The following is a 21200-nucleotide window of genomic DNA, read 5'->3' on the forward strand; positions in this document are numbered from 1 at the left end:
CCCATCTGCTATTTCTCTGCTGCCTCCCTTCCCACTCCTTCTCCATGTTCTGGTCTGTGACCTACTTATCATCTAGAAGCGCAGCAGAAGCTGTGTGACCATGGGCCAGCCACCTAACCCCTCTGAACCACAAGGGCTTCATCAGCAAATGGTTCTATCTGTGCCCTCACTGCCCTGCCCACACATAAGACAGCATGGTGCTCAGACAGAATGTTCCAGCCTGTGCCACCCCCTCTGACCTGAGCCCCTCTCGCTGCTTCCCCACAGGGACTGCATCATGCTCTGTTGTCTGAACAGCGGAACCAGCTTCGTGGCCGGCTTTGCCATCTTCTCGGTCCTGGGCTTCATGGCATATGAGCAGGGGGTACCTATTGCCGAGGTGGCAGAGTCAGGTAAGTGCCAAAGGTTGGTGAGGTGTTGGGTGGTGGTCACACTGAAAATATTATCTTTCTCCTCAGCACATTCTCCTGGGTCAGGTCTCAGGAGGTGATCCACCATCTGTCCTCTAATAGGATCCTGGGAATTACCAGAGAGAGAGAAACGTTGACACCTCCTCACTCCAGAATCCAAGCATCTCTCCCTCTTTCTTCCTCTCTCTCTAAAATTAATAAAAACATTAAAAAATAATAATCTCTGGTGGGACATTTTTCGGGAGCAGCAGAGGGCGCCTGCCCTCTCTGGCCTTCATCTACTTAATGCCAGTCATGCCCGCATTCATTGAAACACCCCCATTCATTGTGTAGATTCTGCCTCCTCAACGCTGCTCCTCTTCGTCCACTTTTCCCCAACTCCACTGTCCTCACCAGCCCAGACCACCATCACCACTCACCTGGATGACTGCAGGCACCTTTCACTGGCCTTCTTGCCTCCACTGTGACCCCTCTGTTCCACATGCTACCCTGCAGAGTAATTTATTCCACAGTGTCAGTCTGATCCTGTCCTTCTCTAATATAAAGCCTTTGTTGGCTCCTCAAAGAGCTAACCTCTTAGCATGGCCCCATGCTCCTGCATTGCCCAGCTCCTGTGGCCTCCCCACCCTCCTCACCCGCTGCATTCCCCCCATGCTCTCTGTGCCCCACCTCAGTAGCCTGCTTTCACTTCTGTGACATAGCTCACTTCCTCCTACCCCAGAGCCTTTGCACATGCTGTTCCTACTGCTCAAAGAGCCTCTTTCTCCCTTTCCTTTTCTAGATGCAGATTCATGAGCGTGTCATTCTTAAGTATAGATTGCTGTGTGTTTGTATCACACTGTAGGCAGGGTTATTGCTACTGAGGTGTGCAAAATGGTGAATAATTCTTTCCTTGATTTGCATGATGTTTGAATTATGGAAAAATTCAATATATATTAAAAAGTACAAAAATCGTTTGTGTTTACACAATAGAGTTAGATTCTCATCTCAGATAAGTCTAAAATGGTTTTTCACCGACAAGAATGTCCGGTGGGCCCTGACGGGTGCGGCTCAGTTGGTTGAGCGTCGTCCTGGGGTGGTTGTTTCTCATACGCTGCCTCACCAAGTCCTTACAGCACCTCTGTGAGGTGCTCTCTCGGGTCCTCCACTGGTGGCCAGGCAGAATGTGCCTCACCACAGACTGACCACGTCAGAAAATCTAGGTTGGGCCTGAGAACCTGCATTTTCATAAGAATGCTTCTCACCCTGATGATAATAGTAGAGACAGGTCTGTTCAGAGAAAGGTCTATGTGTTAGACCAGGGGTGGGCAAACTTTTTGACTCGAGGGCCACAATGGGTTCTTAAACTGGACCGGAGGGCCGGAACAAAAGCATGGATGGAGTGTTTGTGTGAACTAATATAAATTCAAAGTAAACATCATTACATAAAAGGGTACGGTCTTTTTTTTTTTTTTTTTTTTTAGTTTGATTCCTTTCAAACGGGCTGGATCTGGCCCGCGGGCCGTAGTTTGCCCACGGCTGTGTTAGACCAACCTGGGTTTGAATCCTGACCCTTGCAGACCCTGGCTTTCCTCTCTATGGCTCTGCTAGCTCATCTGCAAAATGGGCATCATAATAGTACCAACCACTTGGGGTGGTTGGGAGATTTAAGTGAGTTGAGTGAGAGTTAGACGCAACACCTGGCACAAAGGAAGCATCAGTACACGATGGATTAGAATCACAGTGAATGAGGGACTGAACTCCACCCAGCACCTTCTCTCTCTGCTTCCTCTCCAGGCCCTGGCCTGGCCTTTATCGCTTACCCCAAGGCTGTCACCATGATGCCTCTGTCCCCACTGTGGGCCACCTTGTTCTTCATGATGCTCATCTTCCTGGGCCTGGACAGCCAGGTAAGGTGCTGGAGGAAGTGGGCAGCCCAGGCCGGGAGGGCAGGGAGGCTCTTGGGCCTAGTCACCACCTCCTGGTCCTGGTCATCAGGGCCCTGCCTTTTGTCCCCACCCTGCTTTCCTGCCAGCACACCCTCCATCCCCTAGGTGGCCTCCACAATCACCCGCAAACATAGCTACTCGGGTCCCTCCAAGTCTTCCCAAACAGTCTTTTCCTTACCTGGAATTCCCAACTCCCAGTTCAAGTTTTTAAAACACTGTTAAATACTTCCATTCTGGCAAATACCAATGGTACCACCTGGCAAAGCAGAAGAAATGCTCAGGAGGTGGGCAGTGATTAGAGATATCTTAGCCCAACTAGCATGTGTCCCTGTCTCAACCAAATCACAGAGGACACAGGGACATAGAAAGGCATCTCCTCTCCTCCTCCATCTCTGTATTGAGGCCACCATGACATCCCCCAGGCAGCCCCCTGGTCCTCAGTGCCACCACCAGCTCCCCATCCCCCACATCTCACCTGCCTGCTTCTGTTGTCAGTTCCTATAGGGCTGCCTCAACCCGCCCTACACTTGGCAGTGTTCCTCAGTGAAGGGTGTATAGTTAGGACTAGCAGTTTGTCATGTATCTCACACAGATGCATGCACTTACATCCTCTCACACTGTAACATTCCCCCAGCCTGGCCTCCCAATTCTCTCCTGGTTTTTCAGCCAGAATCCTGTAGCCTTCAGTGGCTCTTCAGTCCCAGAAATCGACCTTTGCCCCACTGCTCCATTGCAGCTGGTTCCCCTAAGAGCCCCAGAGAATGTCCTCCAGCCAACCCCTGGCTCTTCTATCAGACTGGGGTCTATCGCAAGGTGCTGCCCATCATCATGACCTTGTGCGAGTCACTTTGCACCAAGCCCCATGGCTGGTGTGTCTGTCAACCCATCCAAGTCCAATTTCTTCCCCTGAATGGTTTCTCAGAAACTGCTAAGCCGGGCCCAGCTGCTGAAGTACCGGGTGTTTCTGCTGATAATGTTCCCTCCATTGTCCTTCCTAATCTTCCCCTCATTGTTGTGGTAGAGGCCTCAGAAGGGGTCTCGGCTTGTGTGCGTCAGGGACAGGCTCGCCTGGGCGCAGGGAGGTGGGGTGGGGCCTTGGCTCTGTGAGTCCCTGGGCCGAGCTGGGCCAGCAACTGGGCTGAGATGCTGTGTTTGCCAGGGGGTGAGGGGGTTTGGCATGGAGGGCAGATGGCCGCTCTGCTCACCCCCACATGCTGTACTTGCTTTGTGCCTGGGCTCTGTCCTCAGCTCTTTGTCACAATAACCACACAGGCTGGGGGCTCCTTTTGTTATTCTCATTTGCAGATGAAGAAACTGAGGTTCAGAGATGCCAAGTAGCTTACAGGGACATGCACCCAGGTCTGTGTGCCTGTTAGTGAACCTGCTCTGATGTCTCTCTGGGTTCAGTCCTGGATGAACCTTGCTGTAGAGCCTCGGCTTTGGGGTCTGGGCTGGGTTTGAGTCCCTGCCCCACACCTCTTGCCCACTGTGTAACGCTAGGCTAATCACTTCCCCTCTCTGTGCTATAGTCCCTTTGCACAATGAGGATGCAGGTGCCTTTCCTGAGGAGGTAAAATGAATCATAAAGGATTTGGGACCAAGAAATGGTTCTGCTCACTCCCCCTCCCCTCCCCACCCCAGACTCACGCCATGGCAACCCAGGGACTGGGGGCTGCTTTAGCTCTGATTGCCTCCACCCAGAAGCAAAGGATGGGGGACTGTCACAGGCGTCAAGCGCTGCCTGCCCGCAGAGACTGACCAGAGCCTGCCGCCCACAGAGCACTCAGCTCTCGGGACTCCTGTCTTCCTCACAAGCAGGGGCTGGATCTCATTTACGTCACTGACCCCAGGACAGGGCCCAGCACATAGGCCTTTGGCAGGCAGCATGGGGGAGCAGGAGTACTAGAGTCAGGAGACCCCAGTTCAGGTCCTGACGCTGCCACTTCCTTGCTGAGTGACCTTGGGTAGGTTACTTCCCCTCTCTGAGCCTCGGGGTCCTGGAGGCCTGTAAGTGCTGGGATTGGTGCTGTCACTCCCGGGCCCTCCGTCCCTGTGAGTGAGTGTGGGCATGAGGTAAGCCCCGTGGGGAGGAAGCCCAGGGTTCGGCGTGCTGCGGTCGCCACGGCCAGGGCCACGGAAATCCCCCTTCCCTTGGGCTTCACACCGTCGTGTCTACCCCATGCAGTTTGTGTGTGTGGAAAGCCTCGTGACCGCCGTGGTGGACATGTACCCGAAGGTCTTCCGGAGGGGCTATCGGCGGGAGCTGCTGATCCTGGCCCTGTCGGTCGTCTCCTATTTTCTGGGCCTCGTGATGTTAACGGAGGTGAGTGTTAACGGAGGACAGGCACCGGGGTGAAGTGCCTGGGCTTGGGGTTGGGCAGGTCTGATGTCATATCCTAGTCTGGAATGGAGTAGCTGTGTGACCCAGCCAGGTCTAGTGCCTTCTCCGTGACTCGGGTCTTTCATCTTCCCAATGGGGTGTTGTGGGAATCTCACAGAAGTTCTCAGTGAGTCTCCGCACAGTGCCTTGCTGTGTAAATGCTCAGCTAAAGGTCACTGCTGTCATGACCAGGGAGGAATAAAGCTCACAGAGGAGAATGCTGGGATTGATGCATGGGCCACCCCAATAGTCACGTGTAACTTCAACTCGTTACTGTTATTGGGCCAAAGTTCAAAGCAGAATTTTCTGGAGCATCTCTGAGAACAGACACACACGATGATGTTTGGCACGTTCAGGCGCGGTGTTCTAGCTCCAGGCCTCCTGTGCACCCATCTTCTTGTCTCCAGTGGGCCTGTGGGTGAGGAGGAGTTCATCATGACCCTCAAATTAAGACTGCACCATAAAGTCATGTTTCTCTCCCCCTCCTGCAGCCATCCTGCTCATAAATACTTTTCAAGTACCTTGGGAAGGTGACATTAGGTATCTTTCTCCCTCACTAAAAAAAAATTAATTTAAAAAGCAAAGAGAGAGAGAGAGAGAGAGAGAGAGAGAGAGAGAGAGAGAGAGCCTGTTGCTTAGCGACAAGAAGAGGTTTATAAGAAACATGGGAAGAAATGAGGAAACGCAGAATCAGTCAAAGTAGCTGCTGTAATACCGAGATCCACCCATTGAACCTCCTCATCTTCTACTTCTCAGCCAAATGCTGCTGCCTCCTGGAAGCCACCTCTGCTTTCCTTCCCTACAGCACTCTTTCCCAGCTCAGCCCAGCCTCCCTCCCACTGTTGCCCCCAGCAGACCCTGAGGTCCACAGAGAGACCTTGCTTGGCTCTAGCCCCCCAGGGCCTGCTGGAGTGGGCACTTGCTGTGAGGTGGCTGGTGTGATTACTGCTCCTAGTCATTGTCACATTAACGGGAGTGATCATCAATGTTTGAGCAAATGAATGGTGTGGCACTTCTTCTTGCCATCTCGCTTCTCCCCAGGCAGAGTAACCGGGGCTGCTGTGAGCAGGGCCTCATTAAGTGCTGATTAATTATGCAGAGTCTTTTGTCACACACAAATTAGGGGTTAACCTGACGAGTTAAAGAGGCTGATGAGGACAAGACTGCAAGAGCAGGCATTGGCATGGGCAGCACTGACTTGGCGCAGGCAATGCAAGGTCTTTGTGGCCTCTGGCCCTGGGCACCACCAGCTCTCGGAGCCTTCATGTCTGCCCTCCACCTGAAGCCTCGGGCTGCCCAAGGGTGCCTGGCAGCCCCCAGGGCCCTGCAGGAAGCCAACACTTGGCTGCCTGAGACCATGACTTCGCATGTCGCCCTTCTGCCTCCACAGAGGAATATCGGTGCAATCACACAGGGGAAGTTCAAATTGCCAAATGGGCCGTGTCGGCCTCGGCCTTCACCGTAATTGCTGGCAAGAGCTTCTCCCTCATTTATAGACATTTAAAGCTCAGCTCTAGGGAAAAAATAGGCCACAAATGTCTTATGTTCCACCGAGGCAGTATAGTGGGTGGTTAAGGGCATGGCCACCTGGGTTCACTCCTCAGCCCTATGACTGGCTAGCTGGACGATGTTCAACAAGTGTTCTCACTGCTCTGTGGCTCCGTTTTTCCATGTGCACATTGGGGATGACAATAGTGCCTGCCCTGTAATAGGTCAGCTGAGTGTGCACCTCCTGGGCCTCCCACTGAACTTAATCATCACAGATTTGTATATTACAGAACTGGCCCAGGTCATTCCTATAAAAATTGCCTGCACACCTCGATGTGCCAAGCCTGGGCCAAAACGGGGACACAGTGTAGACAAGCCAGTCAGAGTCCCTCCTCCATGGTCTCTCACTCTACACAATTCAGTTTGCACTTACAGGGGACCTGCTGTGAGCCAGGCTCTGTAATGAGGGCCATAAAGAGGACTGATGTGCCTTCCCAGCCGGCGCTCAGCACCAACTAAAAGGGGAATACTTTTTTAAATTCTAAGTTCATAAAAACATGCTGTGGAAGCCCAAAGAAATAATGAGGCTATCAGGGAGGGCTTCTTGGAGGAGGTAGCATTTGAGCTGAGTTTTGAAGGAACTTACAAGTGAAAGGGAGCAGCATGTTCAAAGGCAGAGCAGTGAGACTGCCTCAGTCTGTCCAGGAGGGAGCATGTTGAGGGTGGCTGGTGGTAAGGGGTGGTGAGGCCAAGTGAGGAGAGCGGTCCTGATTGGCAGGCTTAAGGAAGCCAACGGGCAATATCAAACTGTGGAGTGGCATGGCTGCATTTGCATATTAGCAAGGTCCCTGTGAAAGCTGGTGCACAGAAGGATTGGCGAGGTTGAGGCTGGGGAGGAGGCAGGGAGGTTGTTAGCACCATTAGGGAGAGGTGCTAAGGCTGCCCAACCTCCAGTCTCTGATTTCCTGTGTTGTTTCTAGCATTGGGGAGCAAAGACAAGAAAAATCATTATGATCCCAGCAATTCCCAGATGATGGTGTCTTAGGGGTGCCCAGGGGCAGAGGGTGCAATGTTCTAGGGATTAGGGGGAAGCAGTCTGCCCTGGTGGATGTGACTCCTGGCTGATGGTAGGCACAAGACAGAGCAGAGGGCCCTTCCCAAGGCCAGCTGGCTGATCCTGCTCCCTCATGTGTCTGTCCTTTTCTCTGTCCATGTGTCTGTCCTCTCACCCCATAGGGTGGCATGTACATCTTCCAGCTCTTTGACTCCTATGCCGCCAGTGGGATGTGCCTTCTCTTTGTGGCCATCTTTGAGTGTGTCTGCATCGGCTGGGTGTACGGTGAGTCACAGCCAAGCCCGCCCACACTTCAGTGGCATCAGTGCCCAGGACACAGGCGCCCACAGCAGGAGTGGGCTCAGGTTCTCTGTGGCCCACCTCCATCAATGTCAACCTCATCCTCCTTCCCCTCAGAGACTCCTTGACCCTTCCTACATTCCTGCTTCTATATCCCCACAACACAGAGAGGGGTTTCAGGTTTAGGGACTATGACCTTGGGCCAATTCTTTTACCCTGAGACTCAGTTTTCCCATCTGCAGAATGGGGTCATCATTATGTCTCCAAGTAGGAGATAATGTAGGCAAAGCAGGCAGCACATTGCCTGGCCTCAGTAAATACCTGTCTTCTGGTCCTCCTGTTCCTGGAACGAGTTGGACATTTGATGATGATGGATATTCCTACTGTGAACTTGGCCCTTGCAGCTACTCTGCTCATTAGCAGCCCAGCCAGGCCCTGGCCTCCATGCAAGTCAGCCAGCACCTCACCCTGCTTCTCCAGAGACCACTTTCCACCTCTCTCCCACAGACTCCTCACCGTTTCCTGGGCTTCACTGTCCAAGGTCAGGAGGGATCCTTCCAATAGCAGATCAGAATCCCTCCTTCTGTAGTTCATCCCGAAACCTCACATAGGTATAACGTCTTGGGAGTTTTAAGCAGTAATGAACCAGGTCCCTGCCATGATTTGTCTGTGTCCAGCTGGGGAAAGCAAACCCTTCTAGCCTTCCCTCTGAGTCTTGTACAAATTCTCGGGTGTGTGCCTGTTTTATTCTGAACAGGAAGCAACCGCTTCTATGACAACATCGAAGACATGATTGGCTACCGGCCATTGTCACTCATTAAATGGTGCTGGAAGGTCGTGACCCCCGGGATCTGTGCGGTAAGCGACCACACACCCACCCTCCTTTCCACTCCAGACCTGGCTGAGCTAGAACTGAGGAGGTGACATCACCTGGGTGACCCTCTGTGCGCTCAGAAAGTCTGAAGCACCTGGGCTTGGCGAGGGAGGGGCCTCTCCCTGAGGTCCGTGCTCTGCCACCAGCTTGCTCAACTCTAAGCAAGTCACCCCCCTTCTCAGAGCCTCAGGCTCTGTACTTGCAACTGGGTGGCTGTGACCTGCCTCTACGAGAGGCATTTGGCTCTGTTGTTAACTCCGAAAGCAGCACAACTGAGGGTAGCGTTGGGGCTCCCCCTCTGCCCTCTGACTGGACCGTGGAATCAGAGGCCTTCATGACCTGATGTTGAATAAGAAACAACCCATTGCTCTTCACCCAGTTCTTGGCACTGGAAGTATCTGAAAGCATCTTCACCGACCATTGTAGTTCTGAAAGGCTGCTTTGAAACCAGTCCCAAGAAAGAGCTAGGAAAAATAAAAATCCTGCCGTAACCGGTTTGGCTCAGTGGATAGGGCGTCGGCCTGCGGACTGAAGGATCCCAGGTTCGATTCCGGTCAAGGGCATGTACCTTGGTTGCAGGCACATCCCCAGTAGGAGGTGTGCAGGAGGCAGCTGATTGATGTTTCTAACTCTCTATCTCTCTCCCTTCCTCTCTGTAAAAAATCAATAAAATATATTTTAAAAAAATAAAAATCCTGATTGGGCAGAGGCTCCGGGGGGCGGGGGGGGGGGGAGGTGGAAGAGTCCCACAGCCCCAGTGAGGTCCTGGGATCTGTGGGGGGTCCTTTCCCTGTGTGTCTTACGTTGGTGGGATGGGCCTCAAATTCCCTGTGGACCAGGGCAGAGCCTTGCCTCTCCAAGGCTGTCCCATGGGGTGGGTCCTCTCCACTCCTGGCCTCCTGCACACGGACCCCAGGGACCTCTCTCCATCTCTCCGCAGAGCATCTTCATCTTCTTTCTGGTCAAGTACAAGCCCCTCAAGTATAACAACGTCTACACCTACCCCGCCTGGGGCTACGGCATAGGCTGGCTCATGGCCCTGTCCTCCATGCTCTGCATCCCCCTCTGGATCGTCATCAAGCTGTGGAAGACAGAGGGGACGCTGCTCGAGGTGAGAGGGGAGGAAGAAAGAGTCAGCAGGGTGGCCCGAGAGGCCTGAGGTGTAGGGCGGAGCTTGGCTCTGCCTTGGACAGGCTGGTGAGCAGGGTTGAGTCCGTGGGCACTTCTCTGGGTCTCAGCTTCCTCATCTGGGCAATGGGGGGGGATGAGAGCAACCTCCCATATGTCTCTCAGCGAAGTCAGATCCTCCTTGATAGGTGTTCATCGTGACCACTACGCAGAAGCGGGGTTGAGCCTGCTTCTCTGAGCTCAGCCTCAGTTTCCTCATCTGTAGAATGGGGACAGTGATAGTCCCAAACTTACAGAGGTTTTTGTGAGGACTCTCTGAGTTCATATAGGGAAAGCACTTAGACCAGGATCTGGAACAGAGAGTGACCAGGTTAGCGCTTGCTGTTTCGTTAATGCATTAAGGACCCCATTCCCAGGGCAAGGGAAGAGGACCTAATATTTGGAGACTGCTACCTATTCCATGTCATCACCCTGCCAGGTTTTCTCCTTTAGTCCGCAGAGCAAATCAGAGTGCTGGCATCATTTTCTGGTTTAATAGGTAAAGAAACTGAAGCTCAGAGAAATTGTCACACAGCCAAAAATTAACAAACCAAAATTTTTTAAAAAATATATATTTTATTGATTTTTACAGAGAGGAAGGGAGAGGGATAGAGTTAGAAACATCGGTGAGAGAGAAACATCGATCAGCTGCCTCCTGCACACCTCCTACTGGGGAGGTACATGCCCTTGACCAGAATCGAACCCAGGACCCTTGAGTCCGCAGGCCGATGCTCTATCCACTGAGCCAAATCGGCTAGGGCTAAACCAAAATTTTTTATTGAGATGTAGTTGGTATACATTATACTCATTTCAGGTGTACAACATAATGGATCCCATTAAGTCTAGTTAACATCCATCACTACACAGAGTTACAGTTTTCTTTTTTTTTAATTTTGTTTTATTGCTTAAAGTATTACAAAGAGTATTACATATGTCTCCTTCCCCGCCCCCCTTGACATTCCCCCGGCCTCCCCTACCCCCCAGTGTCTTGTGTCCATTGGTTATGCTTATATGCATTTATATGCATGCGTACAAGTCCTCCGGTTGATCTCTTACCCCCCATCCCGCCCCCAACCCTCCCAGCCTTCCCGCTGTAGTTTGACAGTCTGTTCGATGCTGCTCATAGTTACAGTTTTCTTCTTGTGATGAAAACTTTTAAGAGATGCTCTCTTATCAACTTTCAAATATGCAAACACGGTATTAATTAACTGAAGTCACCATGTACGTTACATCCCCAAGCCTTACTTATTTTATAGCTGAAAGTGTGTATTCTCTGACCCCCTTCACCCATTTTGCACACCCACTAATCTGTCCTCTGCATTTGTGAACTCGGTTGTTTTTTTGTGTTTTTTTTTAGATTCCACATATAAGTGAAATCATTTGGTATTTAGCTTTCTCTGACTTATTCCACTTAGCATAATATCCTCAAGTTCCATCCATGTTGTCACAAATAGCAAGATTTCCTTTTCTATGGCTGAATAACATTCGTGTGTGTGTGTGTGTGTGTGTGTGTGTGTGTGTGTGTGACATTTTCTTTATTCGTTCATTGATGTACACTTAGGTTTCTTTCATATCTTAGCTTTTGTAAATAATGCTGTGATGAACATGGGGTGCATATATCTTTCCAAGCTAGTATTTTTCTTTTCTTCAGATAAATACCCAGAAGTGGAATTTCTGGATCATGTAGTAGTTCTACTTTTAATTTTTTGAGGACACTCCATACTACTTTCTGTAGTGGAAACCAAAAATTGTCAAATAATGGTATTGAAGTATGTTTAAGTATGATAAAATTCACGCATTTGGGGAGTACAATTCAATGATTTTTTAGTGACTTTCAGCATAGTGCATTTATCTCCATGAATCAGTTTTACAATATTTTCTTCACCCTAATAAGATCCCACCAGCCCATTCACAGTTAACCCTGTTCCCACCCCCAGACAACCACATGTCTCCACGGATTTGCCTGTTCTGGACACTTCCTCTCAGTGGAATGGTGCATTATGTGGTCTCTTGGTGGCGGACTGAATTATAACCCAAGCCATCTTATTTCCAGAACACTCGCTCTCTGTTTACTCTCATTTCCCACCTGCTGGCGGATCAGATGGTTTGAGTCAGTTTCTCGCTCAGTTAGCAAACTGCAGTGTGCCAGACACTATTCTAAGCCATTTACAAGCACCGAGACATTTAATCCTCATAGCAGTCTTATGAGGTGCAAGCTCTTACTGTCCCCATTTCACAGATGAGGAAGCTGAAGCACAGAGAAGTGAAGCAACTTTCCCAAGGGCACACAGCCTCTAAGGGGTGAAGCAGAGGCTGGGAAGTCTGTGCTCTCATCCCCTGATTTTTACGGGCTCATTTCTCTACTCAGCTGGCTGCACTCATTTGTGGGCCTTATCACGCCAGGGATCTCGGGGGGTGACCTTGATCTCCCAGAACAAGGTCAGTGGGAGATAGGGGTGAGGGGGTGTGTGTAGACACCCGAATGTGATTGCTTATTCAGAATCGGCTTCACTTAGCCTGCTTGCTCACCAAGGGGCCTGGGCTCCAGAAAAAGCTATGCATCCAGCCCAAAGGAGCAAGCCTGCTTGTGCTCCCAGGGTGAGTCAGGCTCCTCGGCACCTGCAGGAAATGTGGGTCAAGGGCAGTTGGTCAATTCTGATTTGGGACCAAACATATCCAGGGGAGAGTGGGCCTGCAGCCCTAACACCTCGGCCACCACAGGCCCCACCCAGCCTCCCAGCGGCCTTTCGGTATTTAGAAATGCCAGTGTCCCCTGAAGAGTTCTCCAGGTTTTTTCAGGCCTGCTTTGGAGGGGAGGGAGAGAGGAGGGAGCGGCCACTTTGCTGAGCTCCCTCTGTCTCGCTAAGCTCTCATATCTGCTGCACAGAGAAGGGGCTTATGAAAGACAGTGAAGTCTTCGGAGATTTCCAGCCCTTCCCTACTGGGAGAGCTTGTGTCAGTTCATCTACCCCCCTCCATTTCCAGAAGGCTCTGCCAACTGGCAAGAAGGATCTGGAAGGAAAATTGGGGTCAATAGCCCTTACCTCAGAGAATTGCTGTGAATATAGATATCCTGTGCTAATTTGTGGCTAAATCAACTAATCTGAGCCTGGGGATAATCCTAGAAGGCATGTACCAGAATTATCCCCCTTTGACGCCTGAGGAAACTGAGACACAGAGATGTCATTTTTGTGCCCCGGTTAAATGGTAGATCTGGTGGTGCCGTGCCTGTTAACCCCACTTGGGCAACATAGGTTCAGCCTCTTCGGCCTGGCAGGATCTGAAAGAGAAAACAGAACCTTGATCACGAGAAATCAGTCACCCAAACGTCTTCCCAGCCTTTCTGGGGAAAGGGTTTATGCCCAGGAAAGATCTCTTAAATCCTGGCCTGGTTTCTTCCCTTGAGGGACCTAGGGGATGCACAGGAAGCTGAGGTATGGGACCCCCAAGGCGGGGCTGTGGTGGCAGGAGTGAGTCTGCCTGTGGCCTCCACTTCCTCATCAGTATAGTGGGGCAATAGCCATTCCATTCGTGCCCAGCCCGGTGCCGGCCACACTACAAGGTGGATGAGGCTGTGGCTTTGAGTGTTGGCACTAGTGATAGTTCTGCACCTTCCAGTTGCGGCCCAGGGAGCAGTGGCACACACACATGCTCCACTGGGTGGTGGCAGCATGAGGACATCCCTTTTGTGGGAAATGCTTCCATTTATCCAGCAGTCGTTATAGAAAGCCCTAGAGATGCCTTCGCTCACCCTCACAATAGCTCTGCCAGCAGGTACTGTTACCCCATTCCACAGATGAGGAAAAGGAAGCTCACAGAAGTTAAATGACTTGCCCAAAACAGATAGTGAGTGGCCGCTCAGCGATTCGGACCAGCTGCTCTGTCTCTTCAGAGGGAAGGGGTGGGGCAGTCGGCCCTGATTGCAGCTCTCCCATCCTAGTCACCTACAGCGGGCCAGGTACAGGCTAAGCACTTCAGCACCCCCTACTCCTTACCAAATGCCAGGAGTGGGTATCTCCATTGTCCCCATTTTCTGGACGTGGAAACTGAGTCCCAGGGAGCTCAATTCACTATCCAGGAAAGCTCTCAGTGGCAGAACTGGGGCCTGGACCTCAATCTGATTACTCCAAGCTATCCCTCTACCCACTCCCCAACCCCCGCGTTCACCGTGAGGCTGGGAGAGGCCAAGGCGGGCCCCAGGGCCCTGGCAACCACTCTCACACAGCTCTTCTCCCTCCACTCCAACCACCTAGAAATTCCGGAAGTTGGTGATCCCCAGTGCTGATCTGAAAATGAGAGGCAAGCTTGGGGCCGGCCCACGGACGGTGATGGTTAATGACTGTGACGCCAAACTCAAGGGCGATGGGACCATTGCCGCCATCACAGAGAAGGAGACGCACTTCTGAGTGTCCACCCGCCACCTCGGATGCCTCTGCTTCCTTCTCCTTCCCCGGGGGTATGAGAGAGCGCCTGAAAGCGTACTTCACCTAATGGTAGAGGCTTGCTCGTTTTGCACAGGACTTATTAACAAGTTAATTTTAAGGTGGCTGTGTACACTGTTTTAAAGTCACATTCCCCTCCTCGCCCCCAATTATCATGTAAGTAACATTACGCAGAGTTAATACTGTACAGGGACTAGCGGAATCTTGTGCTAGGACACTTTTAACTGGTGTTTTCTAGGGGTTAAGAAAAAAAAATGTATCATATGATCAAATTTTTATACTCAGGCTGTGGGCGGGTGGGGTGGGAGCGATGCCTGTCCTCCTGTCGGCCTTTTATTCAGCCAGTCCATGCCCCATGTTTGTCCCTGCCCTTTGCTGCCCCCCTCCTCACCACCTCCAGGAGTGGGGGGCTTTTCCTTCAAACCCTCCCTTCCCCATCCCCAACCTCTTAGCAGTGGGTTTGCAGACAGCAAGGCTGTGTCCCAAGAAGAAAAAGTCCCCTGGTCCTACTGAGTGACTTGGGCACGCCCTTCCACTCCCTGGGCCGGTTTCCCTGTCTCCTGAATGCGAGGGCTGGGCCAGGCGGTCCCCAGGTCCTTCCCTGCCTGGCACCTCTCTGGGGGATTCTTGCTGATGCCTTGCTGGCTTGCAGATCTGCCATTCATCTTGGATGCTTCTGAAGACTCTCAGGTAGTCATCCTTGCACCCACCCTCCACCGGCTTGTTTTAAATCAGGTTTATCATGGAAACAGTGTGGTGGTGATGTATGTTTTCCCCAAAACTCTAGTTTGATTTCACCCGTGAGTGGTCCGTCCTCTGGAGACCAGCCATGTTCTGACCCCTGTCGGGCTCCTCCTGCTCTGCCTCTCTCACCCTCAGCTCTGCCTCTCTCACCCTCAGCTCTGCCTCTCACCCTCAGCTCTGCCTCTCTCACCCTCAGCTCTGCCTCTCCACCGGCAGTGGCGCTGGCTGGGGTTGCCTGGGCGCTGGTTCTCAGGCTTAGGAAGCAGCCTCTATTCTTCTTGCAGCTGCACATCCCGCCGATGTCCCAGCCAGGAAGGACCTGCACTGTAGGACGTTCCCCCAGCCACTCAGGAGAAGGAGTTGTGGGGGCCTGGAGCCTGGTTTCATCCTCCAGCCCCTGCCACATCTTCTCCCCCTGGCTGTCCCGGGCAGGCCCTCCTCTCTCCTCTGCCATCCTGATACCTCCGTTCCTCCCCCTCCTTCCTGTCACCAGCAGAACCTTGGAACCTTGAGGAAGCTTCTTCCCCACCCTTTTCTGGGGAGCCTTCCTGCAGCCTCTCTCCCAGGTGCTGAGAAGCCTCAGTGCTCACGAAGGGCAGCCTGGGCTGCCTGCCCCTCCTCTGTGCAGGCCGGGCTCTGGGGGAGGCTGGCTCCTTCCATAGCTCTCTGGATGATCGCTCTCCTTTTTCTTTAATTGGATTTTACATCAAGCCTCTACCTTGGATTTCCCTTATTTGCGGAAAGGGAAAGTGCATTCTTCTTTCTTTTTTTTTAATCCTCACCCAAGGATATTTTTTCCATTGATCTTTAGAGAGAGTGGAAGGGGGAGAGAAAGAGAGGGAGGGAGAGAGAGAGGGAGAGAGAGAGGAGAGAGAGAGAGAGAGAGAGAGAGAGAGAGAGAGAGAGAGAGAGAGAGAGATATCGATGTGAGAGAGATACGTCGACTGGTTGCCTCCTGCACGTGCCCCAACCTGGGCCAGGGATTGACCTGCAACCAAGGTAGGTGCCCTTGACCAGGAATCAAACCCACAACCCTGCAGTCCATGGGCAGACGCTCTGACCACTGAGCAAACCAGCCAGGGTGGAAGGTGCATTCTTTATCCTTTTCCTTTATGCTCCCAATTTTATTTGGTGGAAATGCAAGCTTTGTCCACACTGAGGCTTACGTTTCCTGTAACAAACCTGTGCAATTGACTCATCCGAAAGTTCCCAAGCTCCCAGCTTCTCTGCTCTGGGCACTGCACCCATCTGAGCCCACGTTTGCTGAGAGGGATGTCCAGTGCTGTCCAGGCAGGTGGGACACCTGGCTCTGGTTCCCCTTTTGCACACAGCCAGGCCTGCCTGGCCCCTCCCTGAGCTCTTAGATCTGGTGGACCCAGGAAATGGACCCAGGAAGATCAGGGCTCCGCTGGGCCCCCTGCTCGTGTCCGCTGTTGTCTGCTCTTCTCCCAACAGGTCCTGGGGAGGGCGACTCCCTGCTGCTGCTGCTACGGCTCTCCCCCCACGGCTCCCACGGACGCTCAGCCCGCAGCCTCCTGGCACGCACTGCACTGTACATACATCACCACTTAACATCTCACTCACTTAACACGACTAACAGGGCAGGGCGGAGGGCGGGCCTGTGTTCTTTGTTTTTTGTAATTTCCTACTAGTATTTGGGTGACTTTGTGGGGGGTGGGGAGGGAAATGTGGGGGCGAGGGAAGCATCATTGTGAAGACTTTTTTGATATTCATTAGAAACAATACATCCTTTCTGAGATATTTACAGTATTATTAAAAATGAAAAAGGTTGTACTGTTTTACGTAATGAACATTTTTATTGGGTATTCAAAGGGCACAGCGTTGTCTGCTTACTCATTTTTAAAAATTAAAGGAATGAACAAACTATGAGCAAAGTGATACGCTTTCGATTTTCTTCCCGTTTTTTATTGCCTCCCTGCTATTCCTGCAAAAGTGTCTTGGTTCCTTATTTGGAGGTTGCAGCCTCAACTCAGGATTACAAACTGGAAACACTCAGGGGTGTTTCAGATCACACTTTCTTCCTCATGTTTGCCATGCATTGAATGTCCACTGTGTGCTACGTGCTTTATAAGCTATCTGATTAATCCTCACAATAACCCCATAAAGGAGGCACTTCCCCCACTCTATTTATTACTAGAGGCCTAGTGTATGAAATCCGTGCATGGGTGGGGTCCCTAGGCCTGGCCGGACATCAGGGCCTATTGGGGTTGTCTCGCACAGTCGCAATCGGGGCCGGGCTGGCCAGGACCTGCCAGCTGCCGGCCAGGGCCTGACGGCTGCCAGCCAGGGCCTGGGGCTGCAGGCCAGGGCCTGGGGGCCTGCTGACTACCGGATGGGGCCTGCCAGCTGCTGGACGGGGCCTGCCGGATGCGGGGGGGGGGGGGGGTGGGGGAACCGTGGGAGGTTTGCCGGCCGGAGGGAGTGACCAGGAGAGGTTGGCTGCCTGTGGGAGGTTGGCTGTGGGAGCGCACTGACCACCAGGGGGCAGCTCCTTCGTTGAGTGTCTGCCCCCTGGTGGTCAGTGCGCATCATAGCGACTGGTCGACCGGTCATTCCAGTTATTCCGGTCGTTCGGTCGTAAAGGTCGCTTAGGCTTTTATATTTCTAGATTTTTCCCACATTACAGATAGGGGAAATTGAGCACAGAGAAGTCAAGCCCTTTGCCCAGAGTCACACAGCTAGTAAACAGCAGGACCAGAAAGAGAAGTCAGGTCTGTCGGACCTCAAAACCCAGTCGTGATCACTATGCCTTACTGTGTCTTGTGCTGCAAATCCCCTTCACAATAGCAACAGCAATAGCTTCCACAAAGCTCATGCACCTGTCCTCATAGGCAGACCTGCATGTGTGAGGCAGGCAAGGTGGGGGAGAACGAGGTGAGGATTCAGAGCATGCAGCCTAGGTTTGGCTCTAGGCTCTTCCCTTGCCGGCCTTGGTTTCTTAAGCTCTATAGTGTGGCACAGTACAAGTCTACCCACTTCTCTGGGCCTCAGTTTAGCCATAGATAGAATGGCAAGAAAATGAGACCCAGATAGGGAGCATAGCTGGTTCAGACTCCCCTGGAAGTCCTCTGCACCGTTTCATACTCAGCCCCCTGCTCCGTCTCATGCTGTTAAAAATCAAATAAGCCCTTGGTCTGGGCCCCTCATTACTCACAAGGGAGCAAAGTCAGTCCTTGTTGCCAACTCCTGACCTTCTCTGCCGCTCTTGAATGAGGCCCACTTTGTGGGGTATACTCGGAGAAGTAATGCATGCACTTCTCTCAGAGCTTCCAGGCTAGCTGAAGTGTCAGAGCCACCCCCATAAGAAACTATAAGCAGGAACCCAGAGCTCAGGGGATGCTAGGGGTAGCAATAAGAACTGTTTATTGGCCTGGCCAGTGTCACTCAGTGGTTGAGCATCGACTTATGAACCAGGAGGTCACGGTTCAACTCCTAGTCAGGGCACAAGCTCGGGTTGTGGGCCCAGTCCCCAGTGGGGGGCATGCAGAAGGCAGCCAATCAGTGATCCTCATCATTGATGCTTCTCCCTCTCCCTTCCTCGCTCTCTAAAATCAATAAAAAACATTTTAAAATATATTTTTTTAAACTTTATTGAATACCTACTATGTTCCAGGTATCATGTGTGCATTACCTCATAGGAGCCTCACAACAAATCTAAGAGGTAAGTATTACTAATATTTTTCATATAAAGAAACTAAGGTTTAGAGACTAAATAAATTGCCCAAGGAGATATCAGATATACCTGAAGGCAGAGGAGCTGTGTGGGACCTGGTTTGCTGGGTCTAAATAGAGCTCACATACCCAACCACCTAACCAAGGATGTGGGACTTGAGCCGCACCTGAGGGATGGGGAGAGTCCTCCAGGCAGGGGAGGGCACTTGAGATGAGGGAATAGCCGGAGAAAAAGTAAAGAAATGACTTTGGAGGCAGAGGGTGGAAATAGAAGTCCTCCCCATCCTCAGTCTACTAATACAACTTTACCTGCTGTGAGGCTGGGGTGGCCCCCCCAATCTCTTCGCTAGAGCACGGGGAGCATGCTCATCAGGGATGGCACCTGGTGCAGGTCTTGGCACAGAGTGGGTGCTCCATAGGGCAGCAGCTTCAGTGAACAAGTGCCCAGCTTGCCCCAGAGTGGAGAGCCACAGGAAAGGGAATAAATAAGCATTGAAGACTCAGTATTGGAAATCATGCCGGGCCCTTTCATGTGATACCATGCCCTCAGCCACCCTGTGGGTCAACATGGTGTTCACATTCTACCGATGAGGAGACAGGCTCAGAGGAGCAGAGTCCACTATCCTGGGTCCCAGAGCTGGCTAGCGGCCGAGCTGCACATCAGCCCCGGGGGTCTCTGGCTCCAAGGCCATGTACTTGCCACAGCTTGCTTTTGGGAGCCACCGCATGCCCCCACGACCATCAGCATTGCTGGCTCACTCAAGGCTACAGAGCAACTGGTGGTGGCGAAGGCCCTGTAGGGAGTCTTTAGGAGCCTTGAAACACCTTTGTTGACACAAACAAACTTTGAACGACTTCATAGTTCCCAAGACGTGTCGCTAGAGTTCACTGAGATGGATAAGGGGACGTTTGGGGCCAGTGAGAAGCATTGAGGGTGGAAGGGACCAATTGGGACCCCTAGAGATCTGGGAGGTGGACAGGTCCTAGGGATCTAGTAGAACCAGGTGGAGCCTCAGTGGGTGCTGGGGTCCTTGGGAGTTGCGAGGGGTTGAGCTCACTGGAGGGTGAGTAGGAGAGTTATGGGGACCTTTGGAAAAGTGAAGGGTCATGGGGAGCACTTCAGAGCCAGAGGGGTATGAGAAATTATAAGGAGGATTAGGACCCTTGATCATTGGGGCACTGGAGCCGTTCAGAGTTGTAGGGGGTCCTTGGGGTCACTTTGTGGGAAGCATGACTCTGAAGAGCGCCCTGCAGAATGCAGCCTTGAGGAGAGAGGAAGTGAGGAGGGTGTTAGAAATGCTTTCAGAGGTGGGGGGGGGGGTGAGAGGGGGGAGGGTACAGACAGCGGAGCTGGTGTGAATGTGAATGAAGAAGGCGAGTGCCCAGCCAGAATTGCAAACCACAAGAGGCAGCAGGCAAGTTGGGCCTGAGCCAAGGATTTCATGACCTTCGCCTATTGAGATTGGAGCGGGCTTGGCTCTTTTGGAGAAACCCCACCTGCGTGTGTCAAGCCAAGCCAACATTTGGCTTTTCTTATTCCCCCAGGAATTTTCTCTGCCTTCCTTTTGAGTCTCTTTCCAAATCCAGTCACTTCCAACTGCAAAGGGTCTTGCAGCCTGGTCTAAGCAGGAACATGAGCCTCCTCAGAGAAGGGTGGCTTAGGAGAAGCCCAGCAGTGGGGCTGAGCCTGATCTGAGGGAGCCCCTAGTCAGATGGTGGACGGAGGGACCAGGGGAAACAGTAGAGCAAAGGCAAGTACCATTTATTGACCACCTACAGCATCATTTGTTGAGTCCCTACCATGCACCTGGGAGAGGGTCAAGTATGAGCCTCAAAACAACCGCAGCAGCTGTGATTTGTTCTCGCTTTACAGATGTGGAGACACCTGGATAGGTAAGTGCGGGAATTTGCCCAACGTCACAGACGAAGCTGGAATTCAAAGCCAGGTCTATCAAACCCAGAGTCCTTGGTTTGCTTCCTCTGTACCAGGCAGGTTAGCTCGGGTCTCTACCAGGGAAGAATGAACCCCCAGGCTCTAGTGGCAGCAAATCAGCCACCAGGTGGCACTGTGGCTAAACCCAAGCGCTTGCCCTAAGGTCCGGGCTGGGACCAGAGGTCAGAACTGGAGCTAAGGAGGGTGCCTGGAACTAGAGGGTCCAGAGGCCCCACTCTGGGTGCCCAGGTGAAGGACAAAGAGGCGGCTCTTGGCAAAAAAGACACAATTCACTCTTCTCACCCGACCCCATCCCTAGCTCCTATTTGTAGCACTAACCCAACAGGCAGACACACCTACATTAGTTCTCAACTCCCCCACTCACTTTTATATTCCAAAAAAATAAAACCAATAAACTTGTTTTTTAAATCCTCCGCTCACCACTGAAAGGTTGGTTACTGGCTGTGTGGCCTCAGGCAAGTGACTTCACCTCCCTGACCAGTTTCCTCATCTGTGCAGATGGACAGAAAAAGCCCTTTCTGGCAGGGACGTTGAGACGGTTAAAGGAGGCAGTGCCGTGCCAGAGTGTCTGGTACCTAGAATGTCGTTCTTGTTACATGTCGCTCTCCTCAGGACGAGAGGCCTAAGGGCCCCAGCCAGCGCCAGGAGTCCTGCATCCTTGTCCTGAACTCTCTGTTTGCCTTGGACAACGTCACTTTGCCTCGCTGGGCCTCAGTTTCCTCATCTGTAAAATAGAGCTAATCACAGGAACTCTCTTTTGGTTATT

General features: G+C 52.0%; 1 protein-coding gene across 2 annotated transcripts in view; it reads left to right on the forward strand.

Annotated features, from left to right (window-relative positions):
* Positions 1-16675, forward strand: part of SLC6A11 (solute carrier family 6 member 11) — a 108613-nt gene extending 91938 nt beyond the window's left edge. The window contains exons 8-15 of one of the 2 annotated variants that reach the window (XR_009448516.1): positions 268-392; positions 2187-2299; positions 4524-4661; positions 7443-7545; positions 8318-8418; positions 9375-9545; positions 13855-15603; positions 15655-16675. Coding sequence is in view for 1 of the 2 variants with exons in the window: in XM_059663578.1 (XP_059519561.1) it covers positions 268-392; positions 2187-2299; positions 4524-4661; positions 7443-7545; positions 8318-8418; positions 9375-9545; positions 13855-14007 (904 nt within the window). In the remaining variant the exon portion in view is untranslated. Of the gene's footprint in view, positions 1-267; positions 393-2186; positions 2300-4523; positions 4662-7442; positions 7546-8317; positions 8419-9374; positions 9546-13854 lie in introns of both variants that reach the window. The other variant, XM_059663578.1, reaches the window with a different exon arrangement.
* Positions 16676-21200: the final 4525 nt, after the last annotated feature.

Source organism: Myotis daubentonii, chromosome 14 (genome assembly GCF_963259705.1).
Source record: "Myotis daubentonii chromosome 14, mMyoDau2.1, whole genome shotgun sequence".
Lineage (NCBI taxonomy): Eukaryota > Metazoa > Chordata > Mammalia > Chiroptera > Vespertilionidae > Myotis > Myotis daubentonii.